The sequence below is a fragment of the Narcine bancroftii genome, chromosome 3, assembly GCF_036971445.1.
Source record: "Narcine bancroftii isolate sNarBan1 chromosome 3, sNarBan1.hap1, whole genome shotgun sequence".
Taxonomy (NCBI): domain Eukaryota; kingdom Metazoa; phylum Chordata; class Chondrichthyes; order Torpediniformes; family Narcinidae; genus Narcine; species Narcine bancroftii.
Genome location: NC_091471.1, coordinates 273265667 through 273293496, shown reverse-complemented (window position 1 = coordinate 273293496; position 27830 = coordinate 273265667). Strand labels below are relative to the sequence as shown.

General features: G+C 41.6%; 1 protein-coding gene and 1 long non-coding RNA gene across 3 annotated transcripts in view; one reads left to right on the top strand and one right to left on the bottom strand.

Moving 5' to 3' along the window:
• Positions 1-27185, top strand: part of LOC138758777 (sperm microtubule associated protein 2-like) — a 95990-nt gene extending 68805 nt beyond the window's left edge. Inside the window, exon 9 of the mRNA XM_069928160.1 lies at positions 27063-27185. Within this exon, the coding sequence (XP_069784261.1) occupies positions 27063-27161 (99 nt within the window). The 3' untranslated portion in view covers positions 27162-27185. The remainder of the gene's footprint in view (positions 1-27062) is intronic.
• Positions 25413-27830, bottom strand: part of LOC138758779 (uncharacterized) — a 36613-nt gene continuing 34195 nt past the window's right edge. For both annotated transcript variants that reach the window (XR_011354428.1, XR_011354429.1), the window contains one exon: positions 25413-27111. This is a non-coding gene — a long non-coding RNA (uncharacterized lncRNA). The remainder of the gene's footprint in view (positions 27112-27830) is intronic.

Below are 27830 nucleotides of genomic sequence, written 5' to 3'. Positions count from 1 at the left end.
TCAATAATTTCATGAATATAAAGACTAGCATATTGTGTACCTATCTCTTCATCTCTCAAATCTTCTTTCTGATCATCTCTAGACCCTCACCCAGTCCTTTTTTCTATATAATTGTACCTTTTAATCTTAGTCTTGATATAGGGTTTTGACTCAGAACATTAACTGATCATTTCAATCCATTGATGCTCTATGATCTGTTGAGTTCTTCCAGTAATTATACATCTGCTCAAGATTTCAGCATGTGCAGTTTTTGTGTTTCTCTATCAATCCCTTACATCCGGTTATATTTTAGGACTTCCAGTTGATTAAAGTTGGAGATATGATAGGAGATGTGAATGGAGAGATCCACTGGGGCCTTTGTAATGCCACTTTCAGAAGTCAGGGTATCCCCTCAACACATTTTGTCAAAAGAAACAGGCACAAACATAAAATTCAGTCTCAATGTTTGGAACTAGTGTTTTTTTCCTTGTTAAAAGATGGTGCCATTTTGTATTCTAGTTATACACCACTGGATAACAAAGACATTTTAAAATATTTCAGAGCACAGTTTCAATCACAAATATTTTGAACTCACCATTCTACCCTTTGCCACAAATACCCATACAACTCTGCAGCGGTTCATGCGATTCAGAAGGTTGTGTTGTATGTATTATGGACACAAATTTAACTTTCTTACAATCCCATGGTCTGTAAGTTTCTTTACGATTCACATAGAGGAAATTCCAAATTTCTAAATGAAATTCAGTGTTTCCATGTGACCTAATTTATGTAACCAACAAGGTCTTATTAGCCTTAATGAGCTTGTAGCCAAGGAGAGGACACCAGCTGGAAATCAGTGGAGGGATCTAATTTCTAAGTATCACTGTGCTGCCTCTTCCAACAGTCTCCATGCAACAGATCTGTGGGCAGTTTTATTTGTTTGTGTTTAAAAATAATAAACAAAACAGAAAGGAAATCTGGAAAATGTCCCAGCTGAAGTACAATTCATTTCCATTTAATTAATTAACTGCATAAAGTTATGGCGACAATGGCAGTGTGTTGCTTTAAGGAGATGGGCTATATCACTAACCTACATGGTAGAACAGTATGTTTTGTAGAGTGGGATGTTACCTTTCTTACCTTATAAACCTATGCATCATAAATGCTGTCAAAATTTTTATGCACCACAGAGTAGAAATTCCCCCATGCACCTGACACTTTAAGAACTCCCATCATGTTGGGAGATAGTGGAGTGACGTATTTTCCTGCTAATGTAGGTTTTTTGCATCATGACCCATTGGAGTCTCCAGACATGTGATTCTAATGTTTAATTTCCATTGCTGCCTTTGCGTTAGGACGTTGCGCCTCCAAGGCCATGATTGAAACTGATGCTTCCCCACACCCACTCTGCAAGACATCAACTTGAGATCTTTTATGCACCACCATTTCTACTCCAGCATTTTCCAATTTACTGGTATGAGAGTTCTGCCAAACATCAACAATATTATGTGATCATTTTAAACATATTCATTAATCATAAAACAAAGTAAAAATTGCCAAAGTGAAACATGAAAGACTGCATTCACAGTAATTGTAGTAAAACACAAAAATGGAGGAACTCAGCAGGTCACACAGCAAACTTTATATCGTGAAGATAAAGATACAGAACCAATGTTTCAGGCTTGAGCCATTTATCAAGGTACCAGTTGTCAAATCATTTTGTTAATTCCCAATTTCCATTGGTCTTAATCACAGCAATTGAGTTGACAGAATTGGTTGCAGTACCAAATTTCCTTACATTAAAAAAAAATTAAGAATAGACCAACTCGAATACAACAGTTTTGTTCATCTGTATATCTGAGTTATCCATAAGAATCTTCCAAGGACACCTGCACTGAAATCTCAGTGATGTTAAGCAAATGATTCTATAATCAATGTAATACCAGGGGGTGGACCTTTTAAAAACAGAATTAAATGTGCCAACAGAACAGTGACCTGGCAGATTTGATGAATGAAGTAAATTCTCTACAGATGCTGGAAACCTGAAGTCAGGGGATTTGATGGGAATACATGGCAGGCAGTAGCTGTGGAGCCGGAAATGTAGATATCCTCTCTGGGCCAATGAACGTTTACAGACTTGTTTGCCTCACCACAGGTACAAGTTAGCGTTCAAAATATATCTCACTTTTTCTATTGTTTTTATTCAATTGACACTTTATTTTGGTCTCCATAGAAATGAGGGGAATTCAAGGTTTAGCAAAGACTAATAATTAATGGCAAGGTGGATCCTATATTCACTGGAGTAGATGGAAACGTTTTGATGTCATCTGAATGATTGAACATCTGGCAACAAACATTTAGAAGGGCAGTGCACCAAAGCAGGTCGTGGAAGTCACTGTTGGGCAACTGTGACTTGCCAAAAAACTTATGGACCAACTCAGAATGAACAGGGCTGCACAGCTTTCAAATGGTGAACTGCAGGCATTGACAGAGGGTGTGAAGAGATCTCTATTGACAGGAAAAGGACAACACACAGAAGGTATTTGAACAAGGTAGTTGTGACGATCAATTCGAGGAGTCAAGTTGAATGAGTTGTGCCCCAAACCACAGAAAGCCAAATGATTTTACATCATTGCCAAAGATAATGAATGTATCTACAAATGTCAGATATCAGCAACTGCCCCACTAACCTCAAACCCGGCTCGAGAAAGCTGGGGAGGAAAAAAGAGAGTTAATATTTGATATAAAGGAAGTAGCAATAAGGTGTGTAGAAAGATTTAATGTGGTTCTGTTAATGAAAAGCCATGTTTGACAAAGGCCATTAAAGAATTTTGAGGGTGTAGCTGGCAGGATTGATAAAGAACCAAAGGAAGAAAAGAGAAATGTGTCAGTGGGAAAATAAAGTAAAATTTATGGATCATGTTTTGAATTGAATATTGATGCAATTGCTGACAGGGATATGAACATAAAGTGGTTCAGAAAAGTAATTAAAAATGCATGCTGTATCTTAAGACCTGTAAGACAGAAACATAGATGGGAGGAGGATGAAGGGCTATGGACAGGATGTAACTCAGTGGGACTCCAAAGGGAGTGTGGACTTTGCCCATTCACATCTATAACAATATGTAGATATTTACAAAGCCATCAAAGTACTCCCCAGGTTACAGCCAACTTAAGAAAAGCCCGTATGTAAGAACAACTATTTTGGAGAGCAGCCGGATGAATGGGGATGGATTTGCTGAGTGGAAATGGGGCATTTCCATGTGCCCCGTGAGGCCAGCTGTCTGCTGTTCTTCCCACTCTGCTCACTCTCCTGTCACAGTTTTGCTCCCACATACTTTCCTTTCCAAATTACAATCCAATTGGTTGACAAACTGTTCTCAGGAATGGACCTTTGTGTCACCAGGGGACTTCCTGCACATTTTTAAAGCCAAATACCAAGTCAATTCCCTGAGATAATATACACAAGAAAATTAAGAAAATTAAAATGCTGCTTTGGAAAAGTTTAGCAGAATGTTGCCGGATTTAGCGGGTATGAGTTATGGGGAGAGGTTGAACCAACTTAGGTTGTTTTCTCTGAAATGTGGGAAGCTGAGGGGGACCTGAAGAGCTCCCATTCGATCCATTGGCCAGATTCAAACCTCCGATACAATCAGGAAGCCCTCAACGCCCAAGGCCCTTCAGGACCCAGCTTTGATATCTGATTCCCATGAGCCAGTCTCCAGCAGCCCGCAGCCCGTGCAGGTCCCCCAACATCAAGTCGCCCGCAGCCTGTATGGGTCCCTCAGCTGCTGAGCCCCTCACTGATCTGCCGCCGTGGTCACCATCCTGTTGGGCCATCTCATCTGCTTCTCCTACTCTTCTGGTGGGTTTTTTGCCCATTTTTGGTCCCCTGCTGCTCCCCAACTTAACACCCCTCATGGTTTCTGCCAAGCACAGGCACCACCATCTTGGGCATGGGCCGATGATTACAGGATTTTTGTTTAAAAATGCCATCAGCTCCTTCCATACTATGTTGTTGTGATTCCATTCAGGCAGTTGGTGAAAATACTCTTCTTATTTGAGGACTTTGGAATGGATGTCTAAATGGAATACATTCATTATCATGAATATTTTATACTTTTTTTTAACCTAACCTTTAAAGACCTAAAAAGATATTTAATGCAACTCTGCCCCAAATAATTAAAAAGCTCCATTTTCTTGAGCTTTGGTATTTAAAATGTCAGACACTGTCAGGATGGTGAGGTATTATTTGGGGTTTAGTGACTCAATTATTCCAGCCAGTGAAGGCAGAGGTGGTTCATCTCACACAGCACACTGGGCTTCATCTTCGATCATACTTCCTGTTGTACACCTCAACAGCTAACCTATTTTATAAGTAATGATATGTGTAAAAAATATTGTTATGAGTATGTCAGCTATTAGACATTACTGTAAACCTGTTAAACTGGTCAATTAATTTGGCGAGGTACATTATGCAGTTTGATGTTGGGGAAGAATTATTAGGGTTTTAACCAGACCGTACTATTTAAAATTTGTTTAACTTAATTTAGCACTGTAACAGGCCCTTCTGGCGCACAACCCCGTGCCACCCAAATGCCACAATTAACCTACGACCCTAGTACGTTTTGGAAGGTGGGTGGAAACCAGAGCACCCGCAGGAAACCCACACAGACATGGGGAGTTTGTACAAATTTCTGACATAATGCTGGATTTGAACACCGATCACTGGTGCTGTAATAACATTGGGCTAACCACTAGGCTAACAGCACCATTTCGAATGTTATAGATTAGCCAGGTTATGGAGGCTCAACTCTCTGCTAAATCAGCCCACTTGCATCATCAAGGGAGAGCAACTCTTTTATAAAGTGTGTTTTTTCCCTAGCCATAAGGCATCCTGTATTATCTTGGCTGATGTTCCTGTAACTTTAACAGTATTGTTCATGAATTCCAGGTTAGTTAATCTGTGAATTCATTCATGGTAAAAGTTGCTCCAATTCTCAATATCCTTCTGTGGAAATCCATCTGATACACTCAGAGACTACACAGAACAAGGTAATTAAAACTGGTTTGATAAAATTAAATATAAGGCTGTATTTTACCTTCCCACAATACATCCTGTGGGGACCAATATTCACAGTTGTGTAATGCACATGAAGCAATTTAAACAGTAAATGGATTCACTTTCACTACAATATGAGAGCTGTATAGCCAACTGACTGTTAATGACAGCCATATTTTCTGCCTGGTTAATTGCTATTCAAAACCAATTTTCACTTCTCCTGTAGACCTGGTTTTGTCACACTCCCATCAACACCAAATGGCCTTCACCATCCATATGCACCCTCAGTGAAAGGCATCTATCAACAGCAAGAAGCAGCTCCCCTTTGCCCTCAATCAAAATTAACACATTTGTACTTTTGATGAAGAAGAGTTTTGGCTCAAAACATAGACCATTTATTTCTCCCACAGATGCAGGTTGACCCGCTGAGTTCCTCCAGCAGATTGTGTTTGGATGCAACCAAGCTGTTGAGTTAAGCCGGGCCTGCTTTTGACCTATATTCCTCTCATCCTTTCCCATGCGTGTATCTGCCAGTTGCCTTTGACATGGTGTAACAGTATCTGCCTCTACCACTTCCTCTTGCAGCTGCTTCACACACCCTCTGTGTGAAAAAAGTGCCGCTTGGGTCTCTGTTAAACTATCCACCTCTCACCTTGTGTCCAGGCCCTCTTGTTTTGGACTCCCCTATGTTATGGAGGGCTATGGCGATTTGCCTTATCAATACCCCTCATTATTTTTTATTATTTTTACCCCTCAGCCACCCACGGTCCAAAGAGAAAAGTCCCAGTCTATCCAGTTTCTCCTTAAAACTCGTCTGCCTATCCCTGATAACGTTCTCGTAATTTTTTTCTGCACCCTTTTCAGTTTAATGCCATTGTTCTAAACTCAAGAGATTATAAGTTCGATCTTATCATTTTTTTTCTCATATGACAAACGCAGCGTTAAAAGTGGTACAGAATTTACTGGAAAACTCTCTCTCTCCTTAGCAAAGAGCTCATATGTTACTCATGGTGCCACGCTTGCCATTGGCTGAGTACAGCTCAGTGCTGAGCCACCTCAATGCTAATGCCGCCTGGCATTCCATGAGCAGACAACAAGAGTCTACTGAAGAAGAACAAGCAAAATTCCAAGCAAAAGCCACCACCCGAAGGGCAGCCCCATTTTCTGTAACAAAGAATATAAATGTTGTGCTTGAAAAAATATATTCATGCAGAATTACCATGAAGATTTTTCAATATTTTGTTTCAACCATGTAGTCAACAACTGAGTGTTTTATTCCATATAACCATATAATAATTACAGCACAGAAACAGGCCATTTGGCCTTTCTATTCCACACCAAATTAAGTCCTCTCTTCTAGTCCCACCTACCTGCACCCTGCCCATAACCCTCCATTCCCCTCCCATCCATATACCTATCCAATTTTTGCTTCAATGACAAAATTTATCCTGCCACCCCTACTTCTTCCAGAAGCTCATTCCACACAGCCACCACCACCAGTGAAGAGGTTCCCCCTCATGTTACTTCTCAGCGTTTGCCCCTTAACTCTTAACTCATGACCTCTTGTTTCAATCTCTCCTACTCTCAATGGAAAAAGCTGATCCACATCAACTCTATCAATCCTCTCATAATCTTAAATACCTCTATCAACCTTCTACACTCCAAAGAATAAAGACCTAATTTGCTCAATCTTCCTTTGTAATCTAGATTCTGAAACCCAGGTAACATTTTCATAAATCTTCTCTGCACTCTCTCTACCCTGTTGATATCCTTCCTACAATTCGCTGGGTATCCTGCTAGTAAACTAATATACAGTAAAATCCCCTGGTATCCGACACCTGTGGGGATTGGTTGGTAGGCGCCTGATAAGTGAATTTTCTGGTTGCTTGAAATTAAATGTTGCGTGATTGGAAAACGAACGGAGAAGTGTGCCAATTTTAAACTTCCATTTTTTTCCAATTTATTTTCCGCAGTTTTTTTGCTGGTTGCTTGAATGCTGGATAACAGACATTTTACTGTATTTGTTTGTTTCAAATGTTCCACAGTTTAGATCAGAGGATAATGAATATAGATATAATAGGTGAGACATTACTTCCACAGACTTACATTTATATTTCTAGCCATCAATCAAAGGCTGTTCTTCACAAAACAATAGTTGTGCCATTTTTCAGAGCCAACTATATACAACATTTACTACTAAGAAAGTGTATTGAGCAATTATACTATCGAACATATTCAATTTATCACCATTGAGCACCGAAACGGGAATATCACTGCTGTTGTTTCCTGCTGCCTACTCCTTGATTGTCTGGAGGCATTATTATTTGTTACAGATGAGTTCTTCATGGAGACTGGGGCAAACAAAAAAATGGAAACTAACAAAACTGTATGTCATTTTAAAGAAATGTCACACAATTCAGTTTTGTTTCAGCGTAACATTATGGTGTACATGCCCTAGCTTGAAATAAGTCACAAATTGGCTATTCATCACTTCAATCAGAAGGTAAAGTCAACTCCTCAAAGAGGAACATTCAAAAACTCCCAAGATTGCAGAGATGACATCAAGTGACAATAATGTCCTGTGTGTGTCACCATTTTTGCAGATAAATGTAGATCCCTGTCCTCAGGACTTGATGCCCTGAAACCCCAAAAAGTTGCTATTTTTCACATCCACCTTATCCATCTGGTGGACAATATTGCCAGTGAGTAAGGAAGTATTTTAGTGTTATTACATTTGTTTCCATATTAGATCTTCTTCTACTTAATTTTTCCTTGTCATTCTTTCACCTCATTCTTCATGACTTGGTACAATATAATTCATTTAAAGCATTGTACAGCCTAACACAAAATTGCTAATGTACACAACCACTTAGCTTTAATTGAATATATCTCTTTCAATTTAAGCTTTTAGCTGGTATATTTTTATAAGTCATGATTATGTTCTCGAGGAACTTTCTTGTTACAATCAGAAAAATACTCTTGGAATATGTAAGGTTGAAGGAACAAATTCACAGTGACAGACAGTTAAGAACCCCTTCCACAAATCTATGAGTGACTGTACATTCTGTCACTGGATTTGCTGCATTATCACACTTCAAAAGCACAATATTGGTTCAAAAGGAGTTTTAGACATCCTGAAGTGAAAGAACCTGGGTCCTGCAGATGGCGTATACTATATCGAACAAGAACCTTGGAGCCTAATTATATCCCAGCGTTTGATTTATGTATCACTAAGTGCATATGTTGTATATATTCTCGTAAATAAGATCTATTGTCATACTCATGCAAATAGTGCAAATGAACAATTTTGAGGTAATTAGCACAACATGTAATTTTTTTCCAAAACTACATAGAACATAGATATTTCCTCAGCTGGTTAATTTCACAGATGCATTGCATTTCCTCTCTTCAAAGCATTGCGGATTTTATTGGAATTTTATTGCTCTGAATGAAACGTGAATAAATAAACTTAATTTTAAGTGCATAAATTTAATTCTAAAAGCTGTACTTGTAGTCAGCAATTTTGATGGATTATCGCAACGTATAACAGAGGAGCAAATGAGAGACAGGGAGCATCAATTTCATGATAGCATGACTGCAATTGGAATAATTAATTGCAACATTAAAATTTATTTCATTAAAATCAGGTGAAAGCTTTTATTTCATATTGGTAGGATCTATTAATTTTGGCTTTTATACATAAATGTTAATCTTTTTAACATGTTAAAGTAGCAGGTGAATAATTTTAAATTTGTTTCTGTACAAATTCTCTGAACTTCCTCCTGTTCCAAGTGTTAATGTGTTCAAAATAACCTAGATAGTGGCTGCTGTAAAGGTGCATAGAGGAATCTAGTTTACATTAACTACAATTTCATACAACAATATTGACACTACATTGCATGAAAACAGTTACTGAATAGCTCAGGAATTCAGGAACATCTTGAATTAATATAATACCTTTCACCTACTTAAATGTCCCATGGAGCATTATCAATCAAAGGATATTAGGACAAGTGAATAAAAGACAGTTAAATGAAGAGAAGGAGGTGGAAGATCTGAAGCAAGAAACTTCACAGTTTAGGATCAGGAGTGAAACACAAAAGTCGGCAGACACCGAAGTAAAAACACTGGAGAAACTCAGCAGGTCGAACAGTGCACTATATATAGCAAAGATAAAGAAACATAACCAAAATTTGGGCTTGAGCCCTTCATCAAGGGATGAGCAAAATGCAGGTAGGTGCCAGAACAAAATGGTGTGGGGGGGAGGGGCACGGTCCCACAGGCAGGAGGTAATAGATGGATAAGGGAGGGAGGGCAAACGGGGGATAGGATGGCTTTGTGAATAGAGAGGGAAAGGCGTAGAGCAGACATGTCAAACTCTGGCCCACGGGCCAAATTTGGCCCGCGATATAATTATATTTGGCCCGCAAGATCATTTCAAAAATGTATTAGAGGTGGCCCGCCCTGCAGCGAGAGCCGATGCTGTTTTTTGGTAATGTCACCCCCACCATCCTCCCCCTTCATTGCACATCCTTCCCCATTGTAACACGAGAAATTGTAACACGAGAAGTCTGTCGAGGTCATCAGCCGGCAAGCCAGTTGGAAGGCTCCCTGCACAACCAGTCACTTATCCCACCTGTCGAGCGGTGCGGCGGATGGGTGAGCGCCTGTGATTTCCTGTCGGCGCGACGGGCATGGCAGGCTGCGCACGGCCCCCGGGCAGCGTGAGCCCCACGCGACTGGCACCAGACGGCCCTTCCACAGCACGAGCGCACTTCTCCCGGTCGCCACGGCCTTCAGCGCTTGCACCCGCGCGGACCCCAGGGACGCCTGGTTCGGCCCTGCACATGAAGAGAGATGGTGGCTGTCCGCAAAGGCTGATCGGTAGCGCGCTGGGCCTGAGTGGGTGGGTAAGCAGGGGTGGGCAGAGGGTGTAGGTGAGGAGTAATGGGCAGGGGAAGTTATGGCGGTGCGAGGAGCAGTTAGAGGGAGGGATGAGTAGAAGGAGGGGTGGATAGGGAAGAGGTAAAAGGGGAGGGGCAGGGTGAATAGGGGAGGGGTGATTAGAGGGTGAGAGACGGGTAGAAGGAGGAACAGGTTGAGGGGAGAGGCAGTAGAGGGGCGTGTATAGGATGGGGTGGGTAGAGGCAGAGCGAGTGGAGTGAGGGGTGAGTAGAGGTTGGGTAAAGGACTGGTCAGGTAGAGGGATGGTGGGTCGAGGGTGAATAGAGGCCTAGAGCCTGAGGAGTGAGCTGGAAATGCTGAGTCCTGACGCAGGCCAAAATGGACACAGCCTGTGAATGCTGACTACATCTCCACAGGGACCAAATATGTTTCCCTCAGGTCAAGCAAAGGGTAAACTTGAGCTACCTACTCCTGACCTGTAACATTATCCTCCTAAAGTTATATCCTAAAGTTTGACATTACATATGTTGAAAGAAGAGAAAACATGCAGATGTTGTTGAAAATTTTCAATAAATATTTAGTTCGGCCCTCGACTTAGTCCAAGTTTTTAATTTTGGCCCTCCGTGAATTTGAGTTTGACACCCCTGGTGTAGAGTGTTGGAGGAAAGAAGACAGCGGGAATGGAAAGGGAGGAAGAACGGGGAGCGGACTAGCAGAAACTGGAGAAGTTGATGTTAATGCCATCCAATTGGAGAGGGCCCATACAGAAAATTAGGTGTTTCTCTTCCAATTTACGGGTGGCCTTGATTTGACAGTCGATGAGGCCAAGGACAAACAAGTTGGCGTGGGAGTGGTGCGCAGAATTGAAATGGTTCGGATCAAGTCATTTTAAAACACAGCCAACAATAACGCAAGAATGGACAAGAAGCTACCATTGCTACCTTGGTAGAATGGATTGACCGTGAACTGAAGGGCCCCATTGAGGTACATTGAGAAGAGAGAGCTCTTTGGTGCAACAAACATTGAGTTGGAGGGTCTGGTGCTGCAGGCATCGTAACGCGTGGCCCAGGATTTTCTGCACTGCAGAACTGGCCTGATCCATTCATGCATATTTTTATTTGTGCATTTTGCCTTTGATTTATTTGTGGGGAAAGGGGCTCAAAATTCAAAGAGGATGATCAAGGAATCAATGCCTTCAGAGGAGAGAGAGCAGAGAGAAAAGAAATGAAAATAAGTAAGGGGCATTATAACCTCTTCACTTGACAGGTTACTAATGACCAATGTTGTGAATGGAACAACCTTGGTGTCTCCCTCAAATTACAATCATTTAAAAAAAGATTGACAAATTCTTAGATACCCACGATCAGCAATGGAACTACATTGTCATCCACCAGAATTGTTATGTGTTATAGGTGAAGATAATCATATATTCAGATTAGTTCAATTCAACTAAGGATGCATCTTTTCCTGCAAAATATGCAAAGCACACGAGGGCAAATGTTATGATATTGTGCAGCCATCGAGATATTCTGGCCAATATTTTAAAGTTTTTCTACTAACCCAGAGCCATTTCCCAACTTTCCATTCCCAGAAATTTTAATTCATGAGTAGGTACAGTTTGAAAAGAAAGGGTGGATATAGTATTGCTTTTTATATCATTCATACACAAATATAAAACCAGGGATTGCTGCTGGTGTCTCTATCGATCCTTAAAACAGAAACTACTGACATATTGCATTTTTGAAAAGGGTCAGGTAAGAATAGAAATGTAATTTTTGTTTTCAGGAGCACGGGAAATATGATCACAAAATAAATTGTTCTGTCGCTGCAAGTTGAGCAATTCTGGGAATTACCGGTACATGCATTTTATGCACAGTGCTTCAGTCACCAATGTGTAAGTTGTCTCCTCATTTTTGGTGGGGGTGTTCTTTTTCCCTCACCCTATTATTCCAGTGTGAAGATCCCCAAGGGATGTCAGCAACAGGACAATGTGCAAAATTCGGCAGAGGGATTTTTAACCCCAGTAGTCTGAACCATAAAAGTTTCTTATTGCCCAAAGAATATCATGAAATATAATTTAAAGGATCAATATTCAAACATGATTTGCCCTCATTAAGACCTGGTTCCTTCTGCAGCTTACATTTAGCTAAAACCTGAGACTTGATTGCTCTGCCCAAGGATATTGGATATATTCCTCTCATCTCTTATCAGGAGGTAGACAGATCAGTTCGTTGAATGGTGTAATGTCAATGACCTTGCGCTCAACATCAGCAAAACCAAGGAGATGATTGTGGACTTCAGGAGGAAGTCAGGGGAACATGACCTAGTCCTTATCGAGGGCTCAGTAGTGGAGAGGGTCAAGAACTTCGAATTACTGGGTGTCAACATCTCTGAGGATCTGTCCTGGAGCCTCCATCTTGATGCAATCACAAAGAAGGCTCACCTTTGTGAGGTGTTTGAGGAGATTCGGTATGTCACTGAAAACTCTCAAACTTCTACAGATGTGTACCATGGAGAGCATTCTGGCTGGTTGCATCACTGTCTGGTATGGAGGTGCCAACACTCAGGACAAGAATAAACTCCAGAGGGTTGTTAATTCAGCCTGCAACATCACAGGCCCCAGACTTCACTCCATCGAGGACATCTACACGAGGCAGTGCCTTAAAAAAAGCAGCCTCTATCCATAAGCACCCCCACCACCCAGGCCATGCCCTCTTCGCTCTGCTACCATCAGGAAAAAGGTAAAGGAGCCTAAAGACGAGCACTCAGCGGCATAAAGACAGTTTCTTCCACATTGTCATCAGATTCCTGAATGATCAAAGAACCAAAGACACTGCCTTACTTTTTGTGCTCTATTATTTTTACTTTTTTATAGTAATGTCATAAGACGGTTATGATGTGACGCTGCCACAAAACACCAAATTTTGTGACTTGTTCATGACGATAAATTCTGATTCTGATCTTAGGATCATTCTGCCTCTGAGCTCTGCCACTATCACAGTCTGTTGATTGTTGCTACAATATGGAGATCACCCAAACTACATGTACGAGAAATTTTATTTACTCTTCTTCATCCCACAGAAAAAAGCAGATGAGATACATTGAGAGACTGCACTCAGCTCCTTCCAAATATCTGCTTGGCAACTTCCAGCTTAGAATGTCTGGTTGTAGCCCTGGGGGGTGGGGGCAGGCAGAAGGGGGGGGAAAGGGGTGAGGGCTTTTACTGTATGCTGTATGTGGCACTGTTCACCAGAATGTCTAGGACTGATGCCACATTAGGTGGCAACATTGAAGGAAAGGAGCAGAGGAAATGTTTCCATAAGAGTGCTATAAACCTTTAAACAAGGATATGTCAAATTTAGTTACGGTGTACTCAATTAGTTTGCAGTTATCCTTTTAACAATGAAGTTATGCATGAAAATCATTGATCCTATCAATGCCTCTCATAAAATTTCATAAGCTTTTGTCAGGTCTCCCAATAGCTTCCAATGCTCCAAATAATTCAAGTTTCTCCAACCTCTTCTTGCAGCCCAAATCTTCCAATGCCAGAAAACATCCTGGTAAATCTCTTCTGTATCCTTTCCAAAGTCTCCATATCCTTCCTGTAACAGGGCAACTATTATTGCACAGAATGCAACCAGAATTCTTATTCTGTGACACGTGATTTGGCTCAAGCTTGTAAATGGGTACATTCCCTACCAAATGCACTGTGTAAAACAGCTGAATCCAAAATCAAATTTGGTGCCAGCAGAGAAGCAGGGAAGAAATCCAACACTGGAACTGCCCAAGAGGCTGACGAGCTGGATGGTTTTACACCCATGGTCCCCGCCCAACTATAGACAGATTTCCTATTTATTGTCAGAGTACATACATGACATCATATACAACCCTTAGATTCTTTTCCCTGTGGGCCATGCAGAATTGCCACTGATTGGTAGTGCAAAAAAAATTGTAAGCATGTAAACAAATAAATAACTAACTGACTGTGCAATATAGAGAGAGGGAAAAAAAACAATAAAGTTCAAAAATCAGATCCTTAAATGAGTCCCTGATTGAGTTTGTTGTTGAGGAGTCTGATGGTGGAGGGGGAGCAGCTGTTCCTGAACCTGCTGCTGCGAGTCTTGTGGCACCTGTACCTGTTGATGGCAGCAGCGAGGACAGAGCATGTGCTGGGTGGTGAGGGTCTTTGATTACTGCTGCTGCTCTCCGAAGGCAGTGTTCCCTGTAGATGTACTCAATAGTGAGGAGGGTTTTGCCAGTGATGTCCTGGGCTGCGTCCATTACCTTTTGCAGGGCTTTACACTTGAACATATTGGTGTCCCCATTCCGGAGTGATGCAGCCAGTCATCAATTCACCCTAAATTATCTAGCACTACACGAGTTTCAACAATGAAAGTGAACGGCCAGAGCAACGCCAAAGCCTCGGTGGGTAATGGTGAACTCTGAACTTGTGAGCTGTCCCTTCTGCAGAATCTCCAAAGGTAAATATTGTTTCCATTGTCCAAAGAATAAGCGATGAGTGGTGGTGAGTGCTAAATCAAGTCAAGTCAAATTGTTTATTATCATCTGACTGTACAAGTACAACCCAATAAAACTGGTTTCTCTGGTCCTCAGTGCAAAACATGCAGACATACAACCAGATATAACTCACATACAGACAAACAATACACATGCAGAACACGTTTTCATTATGAATAAACAAATAATTATTGTTTTCGTAAATACGAGTCTCAGATGGTCAGTGCAAGCAGTTCCTTTGGTCAGTCAGCAGATCCTTTGGCCTTTTGTTTCTCAGCCTCCTGGTACTCCTGTATCTCTGAAAGATGTGTGCAGGCTGGAAGGGGTCCGCAATGATTTTGCATGACCTCTTCAGACAACAATTCCAGTGTATCATGTCGAATAGAGGAGGGAGATTCCATTGATCCTCTCTGCCACTCTTGTGGTCCTCTGGATTGACTTTTGATCCTTTTCTCTGCAGTCACTGTACCACACTGTGATGCAACCAGCTGGGACATTCCCAATAGAACTGTAGAAGGTTGACATAATAATGACCAATTTGGTCTTGTCAGGAAGTGCAGTCACTGTTGCACCTTCTTGACAAGTGAGGAGATGTTGAGTGTCCACGATTGGTCACTAGTTAAATAAATGATAAGGAACTTGATGCTCTCCATTCTCTCTACTACAGAGTTGTTGATGTGTAGTAGAAGGTGGTCATTCCTAATATTCCTGAAGTCCACAATCATCTCTCTCATCTTGTCCATGTTGAGACTCAGGTTGTTGTTGCACCATTTCACGAGATTTTCCACCTTGTCTCTGAAGTGCGACTCATTGTTGTTGCTGATGAGGCCAACGACTGTTGTGTCATCTGTAAACTTGATGACACTGTTGGAGCTGGATCTGGTGATGCAGCCGTGGGTCAGTAACGGGAATAGAAGCAGGCTGTTGCAAAAGATTTAGAAAATTTATGCAACTGTGCTTTCCCAAATTTATCCAGCTTTGTTCCTCTACAATCATTAATCTTTGGAAATAACTGTAATGAAGGTTCACCAGACTATTTGCCTCTACTCTCAGTTGTAATATTAGTCCTCGTATAATAATCACGCAGTACGGATCAGCATTAATTAGGAGCATAAAAAACAAGTTGAGCACACAAAAGAGGTTAAAGCTGCTTCTCTATGTCAAAAGAGACCTACAATTGTCAATTACTCCAGAGAGAAAGAGAGAGAGAGAAATGAGGAACATCTGATTCTGAAGAGTGCGGTGATGGTCTAGCAACTGTGCTCCTTACAATGAAGGGCTTTTACAGAGTCGTAAGCAGAAGACGACAAAGAATAGGGAACAGATTAATGAGGACTGAGTTATGCAAGAGAAGCAAATGCAATTGACGCAGATCAATTAAGCAACGATCCCGCATTATTTGATAAGGTTAATAGCGGTTTTGAGACCTTTTTCAATGGCTAAAAGTTCAGCTGTTTTCCAAACAAGAAAACATATAAATTTCTCTGCCATTGGTCAGGTGATCAGATGGAAGACCTTCATGTGGTCTCACGATCCATTTTCTTGTCACCTCCACAATGATAAATCTGCTGCACATAACTGGCTTATTTAGTTATCATTCATTACGATGTCCATTGCTTTTCTGGCCATTTTTTTTCCCCTCTCTCAAGGTTTTCATATCTATTGAAGGAATCAGCAGTGGAAACATCCTGAACAAGAGGGGAGCCTCAAGTTCAAAGTTCCGATTTATTGTCAGAGTACGTACATGACATCACGTACAACCCTGAGATTATCGTGCATTTATACTTCTCAGTAGTGAAAAAAACTGTACTCATGAAACACTATCAATAAATGGTAATTCTGCTTCGCTCATAGGAAAAAGAATCTCAGGGTTCAACGTGATGTCATGTATGTATTCTGACAATAAATCTGAAATCTAATCTAATGTATGGAAAAGAGAGAAATGTAAAAGCAAAATGCAAACAAACTGCAATAAAGAAAATAAATATTCAAAATCAAACGGTTATATGGTTAAAAAAGTGCAGAAGTGAGAGTCCTTAAATGAGTCCCTGACTGAGTTTGTCCTTGAGGGAGTCTGATGGTGAAGAGGTATCAGCTGTTCCTGAACCTGGTGGTGTGAGTCTTGTGGCACCGATACCTCTTTTCTGGTTGCAACAGCGAGAACAGAGCATGTGCTGGGTGATGTGGATCCTTGATGATTGCTGCTGCTCTCCCATCACCAGAACTGCAGAGAGGCATATCTGTGGCTTGAAAAGGCAACAAGTACAGTGGATGCAGATCAAAGCCAGCATCTTCTATCCCAATTTCATTCCTGGTGAGATGTCATTAAGCATGTTGTGGACATTTTCAAATATTTAATTGAATATGCACTTGAAAATAATACTAGAGCTGGATCAATCCTCTTATTCAGCTTTTCCCACTGAATTGATTATAACCATAGCAGGTCACAGACATGGGGAAAAAAAACAGAGCCAACACATCAGGCTGTAGACACCCAGCAGCACAAGAAAATAGAGAAAATAAGTTTGTTACAGAGAGAGTCGGGAGAGGTTCCTTTCCTGCAATCACTTCCTTCACAAAATTGTTTACAGGACTTTGAATACATTATGTATTCTGCATCACCAGATTCTTAATGTCACTTCTATACACAAATTACCGGATATATTCATTTAATCGTCAAATTTTTTACACTAATTTTTTTGGGTCAAATTTGGTGGGGGAGGGTCTTGACCATGGTAAGTACCTGCGCCATTCAAGGCGTTGGAAGCTCGGATGGCTGGGACCGAGCGGTGAATCCACGTTTGGGATGTTGGGAGCCAGGGCAAGGGTCCATGGTTGGGGCATTGGGCAGGCGGCTGAAGCGAGGATCCCTGGCTGGGCTTCAGGATAGCTGGGCGGTCAACCTTGGGAGCTCGGATGGGCAGGTAGTCAGAGTACTTGGGAGCTCCAGTAGGTGAGTGACCAAGACAAGGATCCGCAGTCAGGGCGTCAGGTTGGGTGGATGGGGTTTCAGGAGCTTGGGTGGGCAGGAAGTTGGGACCAAAAATGGGAGTGGTCAACTATTACATATAATCAACAATTACAAATTATAACTCTTTAATCTGGCAACGTTGGGACCTGGGCATTGCCGGACCACAGAAAATGCTGGAAAACAGACTTGACTCCTAAGGGAACCCCCTATGTAAAAATATCAAAGATAGAACAAAGTTTGAAACAGAAAATAATACTGTGGGGTGGAATGGTTAGCGTAGTAGTTTAGTGCAATGCCTTTACAGTGCCAGCGATTGGGATGTTAGTACAAACTCCTTACAGACAGCGTGGGGGTTGAACCCCGGACCTGATTGCGGAAGATTCACCTTTACAGCACCAGCGACCAGGGTCGGGCTTCAAGTCCCGTGCTATCGATAAGGACTTTGTATTAATGGTGGCAGATTCAAACGTGTTGGACCATAGGAGTTGGGGGAACCACAGAGTATATACAATATTCAATAAAAACTTACTGCAGGGTTCAAAACTCTCATCTATCACCACTGTGGTACGTTATACCTGGTACCTTATTTAATATCATGAACTTAGTGGTAATAATACTTACTTTTCTCTCTACTTAAAGCGTTGCTTTCTCTATGTCCTGCATCATAATTCTCAATTTGACTCACAATTGACTAACTATGCTGCATTTAAAGTTGTCTTCAAAGCATCCAACTTCATCTGTTCTTGATTCAGTCCATTCAGCAATCTGCTAACAACAAAAGCCTCAGACACTGAGCTCATCCCAGAAACTATTCAGTCTCAACTTCCTTCTAGTTTCCTCATCTAACTGGAGACTCAAGAGTCTGCAAAAGCTGGAATCTAGAGCATAACACAAACTGCAGGGGGAACCTGTATCAGGATTAAGAGTGGAGATGGAAGTGAAATGGAAAATGGAGGAGTAGGGAAGGGTGAGACAAGATCTGGTAGGCGATAGGTGGGCTGAGGGAAACAGGTGAGAGAGCAGGAGGGGTGGAGTTGGGAGACATAGACAGATGGGTGAGAGATGGAAGAAGATAAGGAGAAAAAGCCAGGTAGAGTCAGGTGGGGGAAAGGAGGATGAAGGTGGAACCAATGCTGGAGGTTAAAAACTTGAATGCAATGTCCTGGAATCTGGTGAGGAAAGTGTTATTGGGAACCATTCTTCTTCCTTTTTGCTGTCCATCCCATAGGATGATGTTGGTTCCTTTCAGTCAGTTTGAGGGGCTTAATATGCGGATACCCCACTCCTCAGAATGAATTTAGGTGAGTAGGGAGTTGCACAGGTCCAGACCCAACCTCTCGGCATCTCCTCACGGATCCAACAGCATGGTAAGGTCCAAGACGGCTGGGGAAGTTCCGTTGCAGTGAATGGCCAGACCAAGCTTCGTTGCAAGGGAGGCCCTTTCTGCACTTCATGGCATGTGTTTGCTAGATGGCCCTTGACCCGATGACAGGGTGCGTCTGCACTTTGACAGGTCTTGTTTTTCATCCTGTGGGGTGTCTAACCACCCTCTGCATTAGGCAAGCCTGGTGGGGGATCTGGTTTAGTCACCAACCACCCAACCATGCCACAGGTAGCACTGAGTTACAAGGTACCAGTAGCACTCGAACGAGTGACCTGACAGATGGGGAACCATTAAGGGAGAGATTAAAGGCAGATGGACCCATGGAGGTAGAGATATGATGGTGAAATGTGTAGGTAGTAGATTGATGGAATTTGGAGGGGAAAGGCAAGACAAAAATTGGTGATGTGGGCTGGTAGGGAATGGAGAAAGGAAACAAAAAATAAGAGCTGAAGATGTATAGCAAGAAGAGAAAGAGAGAAGGGGGGAAAGAGAGGTGTGCGAGAGAGAGGGGGTGTTGAGGAACACTGAAGTTAAGAGTTACCTGAAATTAGAAACTTCAGTGTTCATGGAGGAATAGAAGGTGCTGTTTTTCTAGTTTGGACTTCACCTTGGCAGTAAGGCAAGCTGAGAAGAGACAGATTGGTGTGAGAATGTTAAAATGGCTAGCGACCAGGAGCGTGGGACGGTCCCTGTGGACAGAGAGCAGGTGCTCTGTAAATTGGCTGCCTAATCAGTGCTTGTCTCACCAAGGTCAGTTCAAAAGGATTAAATTCAGTAGATGACATTGGAAGAGTGCATGGGAATGGAAGGGCTGAATGGCGGTGAGTGAGGATGTGTAAGAACAAACTTAGTACCTCCTTGTATGATTGCAAGGCAAACACCAGTTCAGCCTGTGTTCTCAAATCATAAAGATTTTACTGCACAAAAGGAAGCCATTTGGTTCATTATGTTTATGCTGCCCCACAGTCTGCAAATAATATTTCTTTCAGTGCCTATTTAGTTCTCTCTTCAAACCCCTATCGATTCTGTTTTCACTTTCTTGCAAGTCGTGGGTTCCCATTCATAACCACTCTCACATGAACAAAATTTTCAATCCCTAGTTCATTTGTTTCCCTTTTCTTTAAACCGGTCATAATCTTGTTAATTCTGAACTTCAAATTTCATTGCAAAGTAATAAATGGAATCTCTCAGACTATGATTGAAGACCTCTAAAAATAAGGATTACTTCCAAATTATAACTAAGCTGATGGGTTCTGGACAGGGAGAGTGAGAGTAAAGTCGGAATATTCTTATTGTCATCAGAAGGAACGGCGTGAAGGCCTTCCAGTTCCCAGGAAACGTCATATCTTCCATGACATATGTAAAATATAGATCTAGCGAATGTTAGGAAGCAGACAGCATGAATTAGATTAGTTGGGAATATGTGCAATCATCCAATAATGTTGGTAATGACATAACACATAATATCGTTTTAAGAACTTTATTTTGAATGTTTAATAATACTCCTTCAAATATTTTTTTTTTGAATCACATAATTTGCCTTTGTCATTATTTATAATTTTAATAATATTGTGAAGTATCACTTCTAATTTACTTGCAGCCCAAAAAATGTGTTCATTATGCCAAGTAAGATGGCAAGAATAAAACAGCTGTCACTCCCACAGAACAGGCTCCCTGAGGAAACTGTTTGATGATAATTTTAAGAACTATTATGTCATAATTATTCATTTGTTTGCAGTCTCTGTTACTCTGATTTAGAAAACATTATGATTATATTTCCAATTTAAAAGAAAGCGCTATTCCTTTGAGAGCTGCAGGTAGAAATGTGCATCTGGCTTATAAGCTGCAGGGAACTGAATTCAAAGGAAAATATCTATGATTACACTATCCTCAAACTGTGAAGCGCTGCAGTCAAGACAATAAAATCAAATATCCCTATTTAGCCTTCTTGCTCGTTAATGTTCAAATGTAAAAACTCGAGTAAATGCCAAATTTATTTTCCACAAATTTCTAATAGTGAAAACTATACAGATAAATCTCTTAATTGTGATCAGCATTGCGAATAGTCCTTGAAATGTAGATATAATTGTATATATAATGATTGCATAGATATTTTTAAAAAGCCTTATTTTTCTTGTATAATTATGAATCAGCGCAGTAAAATCCTATGAATTTATCCGGCATTCTCCTTCAAAGATCAAAGGTCAGATTTATTGTCAGTGTACGTACATGACATCATGTACGTACATGATGCTGAACCAAGCCATGAAAGACCCCAACAATGAAGACGCTGTTTACATCCGGTACCGCACGGATGGCAGTCTCTTCAATCTGAGGCGCCTGCAAGCTCACACCAAGACACAAGAGAAACTTGTCCGTGAACTACTCTTTGCAGACGATGCCGCTTAGTTGCCCATTCAGAGCCAGCTCTTCAGCGCTTGACGTCCTGCTTTGCGGAAACTGCCAAAATGTTTGGCCTGGAAGTCAGCCTGAAGAAAACTGAGGTCCTCCATCAGCCAGCTCCCCACCATGACTACCAGCCCCCCCACATCTCCATCGGGCACACAAAACTCAAAACGGTCAACCAGTTTACCTATCTCGGCTGCACCATTTCATCAGATGCAAGGATCGACAATGAGATAGACAACAGACTCGCCAAGGCAAATAGAGCCTTTGGAAGACTACACAAAAGAGTCTGGAAAAACAACCAACTGAAAAACCTCACAAAGATAAGCGTATACAGAGCCGTTGTCATACCCACACTCCTGTTCGGCTCCGAATCATGGGTCCTCTACCGGCACCACCTACGGCTCCTAGAACGCTTCCACCAGCGTTGTCTCCGCTCCATCCTCAACATCCATTGGAGCGCTTACACCCCTAACGTCGAAGTACTCGAGATGGCAGAGGTCGACAGCATCGAGTCCACGCTGCTGAAGATCCAGCTGCGCTGGATGGGTCACATCTCCAGAATGGAGGACCATCGCCTTCCCAAGATCGTGTTATATGGCGAGCTCTCCACTGGCCACCGTGACAGAGGTGCACCAAAGAAAAGGTACAAGGACTGCCTAAAGAAATCTCTTGGTGCCTGCCACATTGACCACCGCCAGTGGTCTGATAACGCCTCAAACCGTGCATCTTGGCGCCTCACAGTTTGGCGGGCAGCAACCTCCTTTGAAGAAGACCGCAGAGCCCACCTCACTGACAAAAGGCAAAGGAGGAAAAACCCAACACCCAACCCCAACCAACCAATTTTCCCTTGCAACCGCTGCAATCGTGTCTGCCTGTCCCGCATCGGACTTGTCAGCCACAAACGAGCCTGCAGCTGACGTGGACTTTTTACCCCCTCCATAAATCTTCGTCCGCGAAGCCAAGCCAAAGATGAAAGAAGACGTACATGACATCACATGCGACCCTGAGATTCTTTTACCTGTCGCTGAGGCAGAATCACCACTAATGGGTAGGGCAAAAAAACTGCATTCAAGAAGATACGTAGATGTGTAAGCAAATAAAGAAATGTAAATAAATTCTGCAATGCAGAAAGAAAATAAAGTGCACAAGTAAGAGTCCTTGAATAAGATTTTGATTGAGCTTGTTGTCGAAGAGACTGATGGTGGAGAGGTAGCAGCTGTTCCTAAACCTGGTGGTGTGAGTCTTGTGGCCCCGATACCTCTTCCATGATGGCAGCAGCAAGAACAGAGCGTGTGCTGGGTGATGTGCATCCTTGATGAATTCTGCAGTTCTCCAACAGCAGGGTTCCCTGTAGATGTTTTCGATGGTGGGGAGGGTTTTGTCTGAGATGTCCTGTGCTGTGCCCATTCTATTTTGCAGTGCTTTCCACTCAGGGGTGTTGGTGTTCCCATACCAGACCCTATTGCAGCCCATCAGCACACTTTCCACCACACATCTGTAGAAATTTGCCAGGGTTTCATACCAAACCTCTGGAAACTCCTGAGGAAGTAGAGTCACTGACGTGCTTTCTTCACAATGCCATTGGTGTGTTGTGTCCAGGAAAGATCCTCCGACATAGTGACTCCCAAGAACTTAAATATACTCACCCACTCTGCCTCTGATCCCCCAATCATCACTGGTTTTCATTTCCTGAAGTCAATAATCAGCTCCTTGGACTTCATGACATTGAGTGCAAAGTTGTTGTTGGTGCACTATTCAACCAAGTTTTCTCTTCCTGTATGCTGACTCATTACCTTCCTTTATACAACTCACTACTGTGGTATCAACAGTGAATTTGCAAATGGTGTTGTCGTACTGAGCCACACAGTCATAGGTGTAAAGTGAATAGAGCAGGGGGCTAAGAACAAAGCCCTGTGGGTGCTCTGATTCTGATGGAGATTGTGGAGGAGAAGTCCTTACCAATCTTCACTGATTGTGGTCTGAAGGTGAGGAAATCCATGATCAAATTACACAGTGGGATGTTGAGTCCCAAATCCTGGAGTTTGCTGATCAGTTTTAAGGTGTTAAATGCCAAAAATATAGTTCTTAATAATTTAATAAATGTAATCAAATAGTTGGTAATATTTTAAAATCTTTTTTATTCAGATTAATAGTAATCTAAAGCAATTATGTTATGTGTTTATATGTTAATGCTCCACATGGTATGCCTCACGCAGAAAATGTTGCATTTAGCATTATTGGCAGCATATCTCACATATGGGAAGAGATTAACAGAAATTACACATGGAAATCACTGACACTCTATGATCAATCAATTTTTGAGGAAGTAAGAAAAATGATGAAGGTAGGACAGTAAATGTGGTGCATATGGATTTTAACTAGGCATTTGACCCATAATAGACTCATTCATAAAATCATGAGGCCTGCGATCCATGGAACCTTGGCTGAGTGAATTCAGAACTGGCTTGCCTGCAGAAAGCAGAGGGCAGCAGTAGATGGAACCTATTCTCCCTGGAGTGACTAGTGAAGTTCTGGAGGGATCTGTTCTGGGCCTTCCTGCTCTTTGTGATTTTTTTATTAATGACCTGGATGAAAAAGTAGAGGGATGGGTCAGTAATTTTGCAGATGACACAAAGTGGATAGGGTAGAAAGTCATTGAGAACATTGTTCAACAGGATATAGACGGGATGCAGAGTTGGGCAGAAAAGTGGCAGATGGATTTCAATCTGGGTTGTGTGAAGTGATGCATTTTGGAAGGTTAAACTTGAAGGATGAATACATGGTTACTGGCAGAATTCTCAACAGTGTAAAAGAACAAAGGGACCTTGGGCTCCAAATCCATAGATATCTAAAGGTTGTCATGCAGGTTGATGAGGTAGTTAAGAAGGCTTATGGGACGCTGGCCTTTATTAGTCAGGGGATTGAGTTCAAAAGTCATGAGGAAATGTTGCAGCTCTGTCAAAATCTAGTTAGATCATATTTGGAATATTCTATTCAGTTCTGGTCAGCTATGGAGAGGGTGTAGAGGACATTTACCAGGATGTCGTCTGGATTGAAGAACATGTCTCATGAAGTAAGTTTAACAGAGCTGGGGCTTTTCTCTTTGGAGTGAAGAAAGATGAAAGGTGACAACAGAGGTCTACAAGATTATGAGAGACATAGGTGAGTGGACAGCCAGCATTGTTCTCATGGGGTGACAGGAGAAAGTATCAAAGGACATTAGTACAAGGAGGAGGGAGGAAGGTTTACAGGAGACTTCAGGGGTAATTGTTTTTTACACAGAGTGTAGTGGTGCCTAGAAGGCATTGCAGGGGTGGTGGTGGAGGATGGAACAATAGGGGGCATTTAAAATTCTCTTAGACAGGCACATGGATGCAAGGAAAATAGAGGGTTATGGCTGTGAGGTAGGGAAGGTATAGATTGTTGAGTAGGTTTCTATAGGTCAGCACAACATCAGGGCCAAAGGGCCTGTACTGTGCTGTAATATTCTATATTCTATGTGATCCAACTTTGCATTCCCATTGAATACCTATTGTTTTGTGGAGTTCTGCATTAGGGATAAAGGATAACAATCCTCACATTATTTTGTAAGAGTCATGGAAAGATACATCAGGGAAAAAGTTCCTTTGGTTCACTGTCTCTTCTGAACATCAACCACCATTTACGCTAATCCTACCTTAATGCCATTTTTTATTCTTTTCTCATACCCTCACCCAGATTCTCCCTGAGCCTACACACAAGGGGCAATAATAATCGGTCAATGAATCTACCAAGCTGCACTTTTTGGGGATGTATGATGAAACTGGATTCCCTGGAGGAAACGTACAGGGAGAATGTGTAAACTCCACCTGAAGTGATGACTGAACTGGATCACTAGTGCTGTGAGGCAGTGGCTCTTCCAGTTGTGTCACAGTGTTGCCAAATCAGGTGCAAACAAGGCTGGCAGCTGAGGGCCTTTTGCATGAGCCAAGAACTCTTGCATGGCAGATGAGAATGTTATCCCTTGGCCACCAACCCTGTCCTTGTTGCTAACACCACATTTCTTCAGTTTATTTGGAATTTCTGTTGTATGGATCAATGTGCCAATCTGACACTATTATAAAAACAACGGGCCATTTCTCGGACATGACCCCACCCCCCCCCCTCTCTCTCTCTCTCTCTCTCTCTCTCTCTCTCTCTCTATCTATCTATCTCAGTCTGTCTCTCTCTCTCTCTCTCTCTCTGTCTCTCTCTCTCTATCTATCTATCTATCTATCTCAGTCTGTCTCTCTCTCTCTCTCTCTGTCTCTCTCTCTCTCTCTCTCTCTCTCTCTCTCTCTCTCTCTCTCTATCTATCTATCTCAGTCTGTCTCTCTCTCTCTCTCTCTGTCTCTCTCTCTCTCTCTCTCTCTCTCTCTCTCTCTCTCTCTATCTATCTATCTCAGTCTGTCTCTCTCTCTCTCTCTCTCTCTGTCTCTCTCTCTCTCTCTCTCTCTATCTATCTATCTATCTATCTCAGTCTCTGTCTCTCTCTCTCTCTCTGTCTCTCTCTCTCTCTCTCTCTCTGTCTCTGTCTCTCTCTCTCTCTCTCTCGCTAATCGACACTGAACTTTAAATTCCATCCAAAGTAGCAACTTCATCTTTCAGAAGCTATTTTCTACTTCTTTACTCAGGGGTTGCTAACTAATCATCAGTCATGATGCTTCCACAATCTTTGCTCACATTAATGCAACGCTGTCATTAGATAGAAACATTAAATATAAAACTCAACTCAAAATTAATTTTGATTTTCACATGATTAACATCTCATTTCTAAAACTCCTCATTTTTCACCATTTCACATTTTTCATGAATTCATTATTTTACCTGATTTTGATTTTCACATGATCAACATCTCACTTCAAAGATTCCTCATTTTTTTTGTCATATTCAATGTTTCGATTTCTCTCTTTTCATGCCATAGAGCACAAAAAAAAGAAAAAAAAATGTGCACTAACCGTCAACCACTCATTTATTCTAATCCTACAATAATCTCAATTGAATGTTTGAGCCAACTTGGTTGCTTGGTCTTTTTAGACAGATAAGGGTCAATACATTACTGCGGGCGTGCAGTCAACAGCCCAGTGAAAAGATGGCTGATTTCTTCCCTTGATGTTTTGTCACAATGCTATAAGATCACAATATTTGAATCAAATATTCCTTTACATGTATCATGTCCATGTTTCAGGACCCACAAGGTTGGAAGGCAAGACATCCACACTCATGGCCGCATGCATGTCCTTGGTATGCGGTTGTTTGGATAACTTGTGAGGTGGATAATGAAAGAATAACTATGGAATGAGAAAGGGAATTATTTACAATTAAACAAATGAAAGAATGGGATTGGTGAGAATATTCTCAGGGTCAGTACGGACATGATAGGAGGAATGGCCTCCTCTAGTATAGGAAAATAGGAATTCTATCCTTGTCATAATTCTTTAAATTTAGACATACAGCAAGGTAACAGACCATTTCAGCCCATGAGTCCGTGCCGCCCAGTTTACACCCCATTAACCTCAACCCCTGGTATGATTTGAAGGATGAGAGAAAGCCACGCAGACATGGAGAGAACGTATAAACTCCTTACAGACAGTGCGGGATTCGAACCCCGTTCCGGTTCCAATTGCTGGTGTTGCGCTAACCAATACGCCAACTGTGGTGCCCTTTCTGGCATTAATGTAACCTTTCTCGTAGAGGTCACTGGAGCATATAAAAAAAATCCTTGCAATCAATCAGAAATGTAAGGAAGACTTTCTTCAGTGGGATTCCATTGGGTCTTTTTAACTTTTTTTCTCATCTTGTCCTTACGTTTGCAGCCTGATCTTCTGTGCTCCACGTCCTTGGACATAATGTTGCATGAGCATTCTTCACCATGGAAGCAAGAAGAAAGAAGAATGAATACTAGGTTACAATAGATATTATTTATGAAAGCTAACAACTCATAGATTATGAAATGACTTCATACCTTGACAGCTATAGCCAGGTAAAGTGGAAAGGTTTGGCCAAGTCCTTTCCCATCATCTTTGCTAATCAACTGATGTTGGTCACTTTGGTTGATATTTTTCATATGATTAATATGTAACATTCTCCACTCACTGCATTTTCATGAAGATAATTATTATCTTTGTTTTGAGAAGTCACCATAGGATTTTATTCAACATGATTTTTCTTTATTTGGTATTGATTTGCTGCCTCCAGTGTTGTATAACAAGAGCCCTGTTCCACCTCCATAGAACCAGAGAACACTGCAGCACAGAAACAGACCTCTTCAGCCCTTCTAGTCTGTGCCCAATCATTTTTTTTTGTAATTCTTTATTTATCGCACTATGAACCATATCAACCAATATATTTACAGATGCATCTCTTTAAATATTCACAGTGACATTTTCTCTTCTTTTCCTCCCATCCCTCCCTTCCCCCTTCCCACCCCCCTCCAAAAACAGTAAATATTGTTATAAAATACAATAAAACAATATCTTGAAACAAAAGGAATACAAACAAAAAGACATATCATCTACTTATTCACATTAAATCTGGTTGTGTTTATCTTCTTATCATTTTAGGTGGTGGTGGTCCTAGGCCTG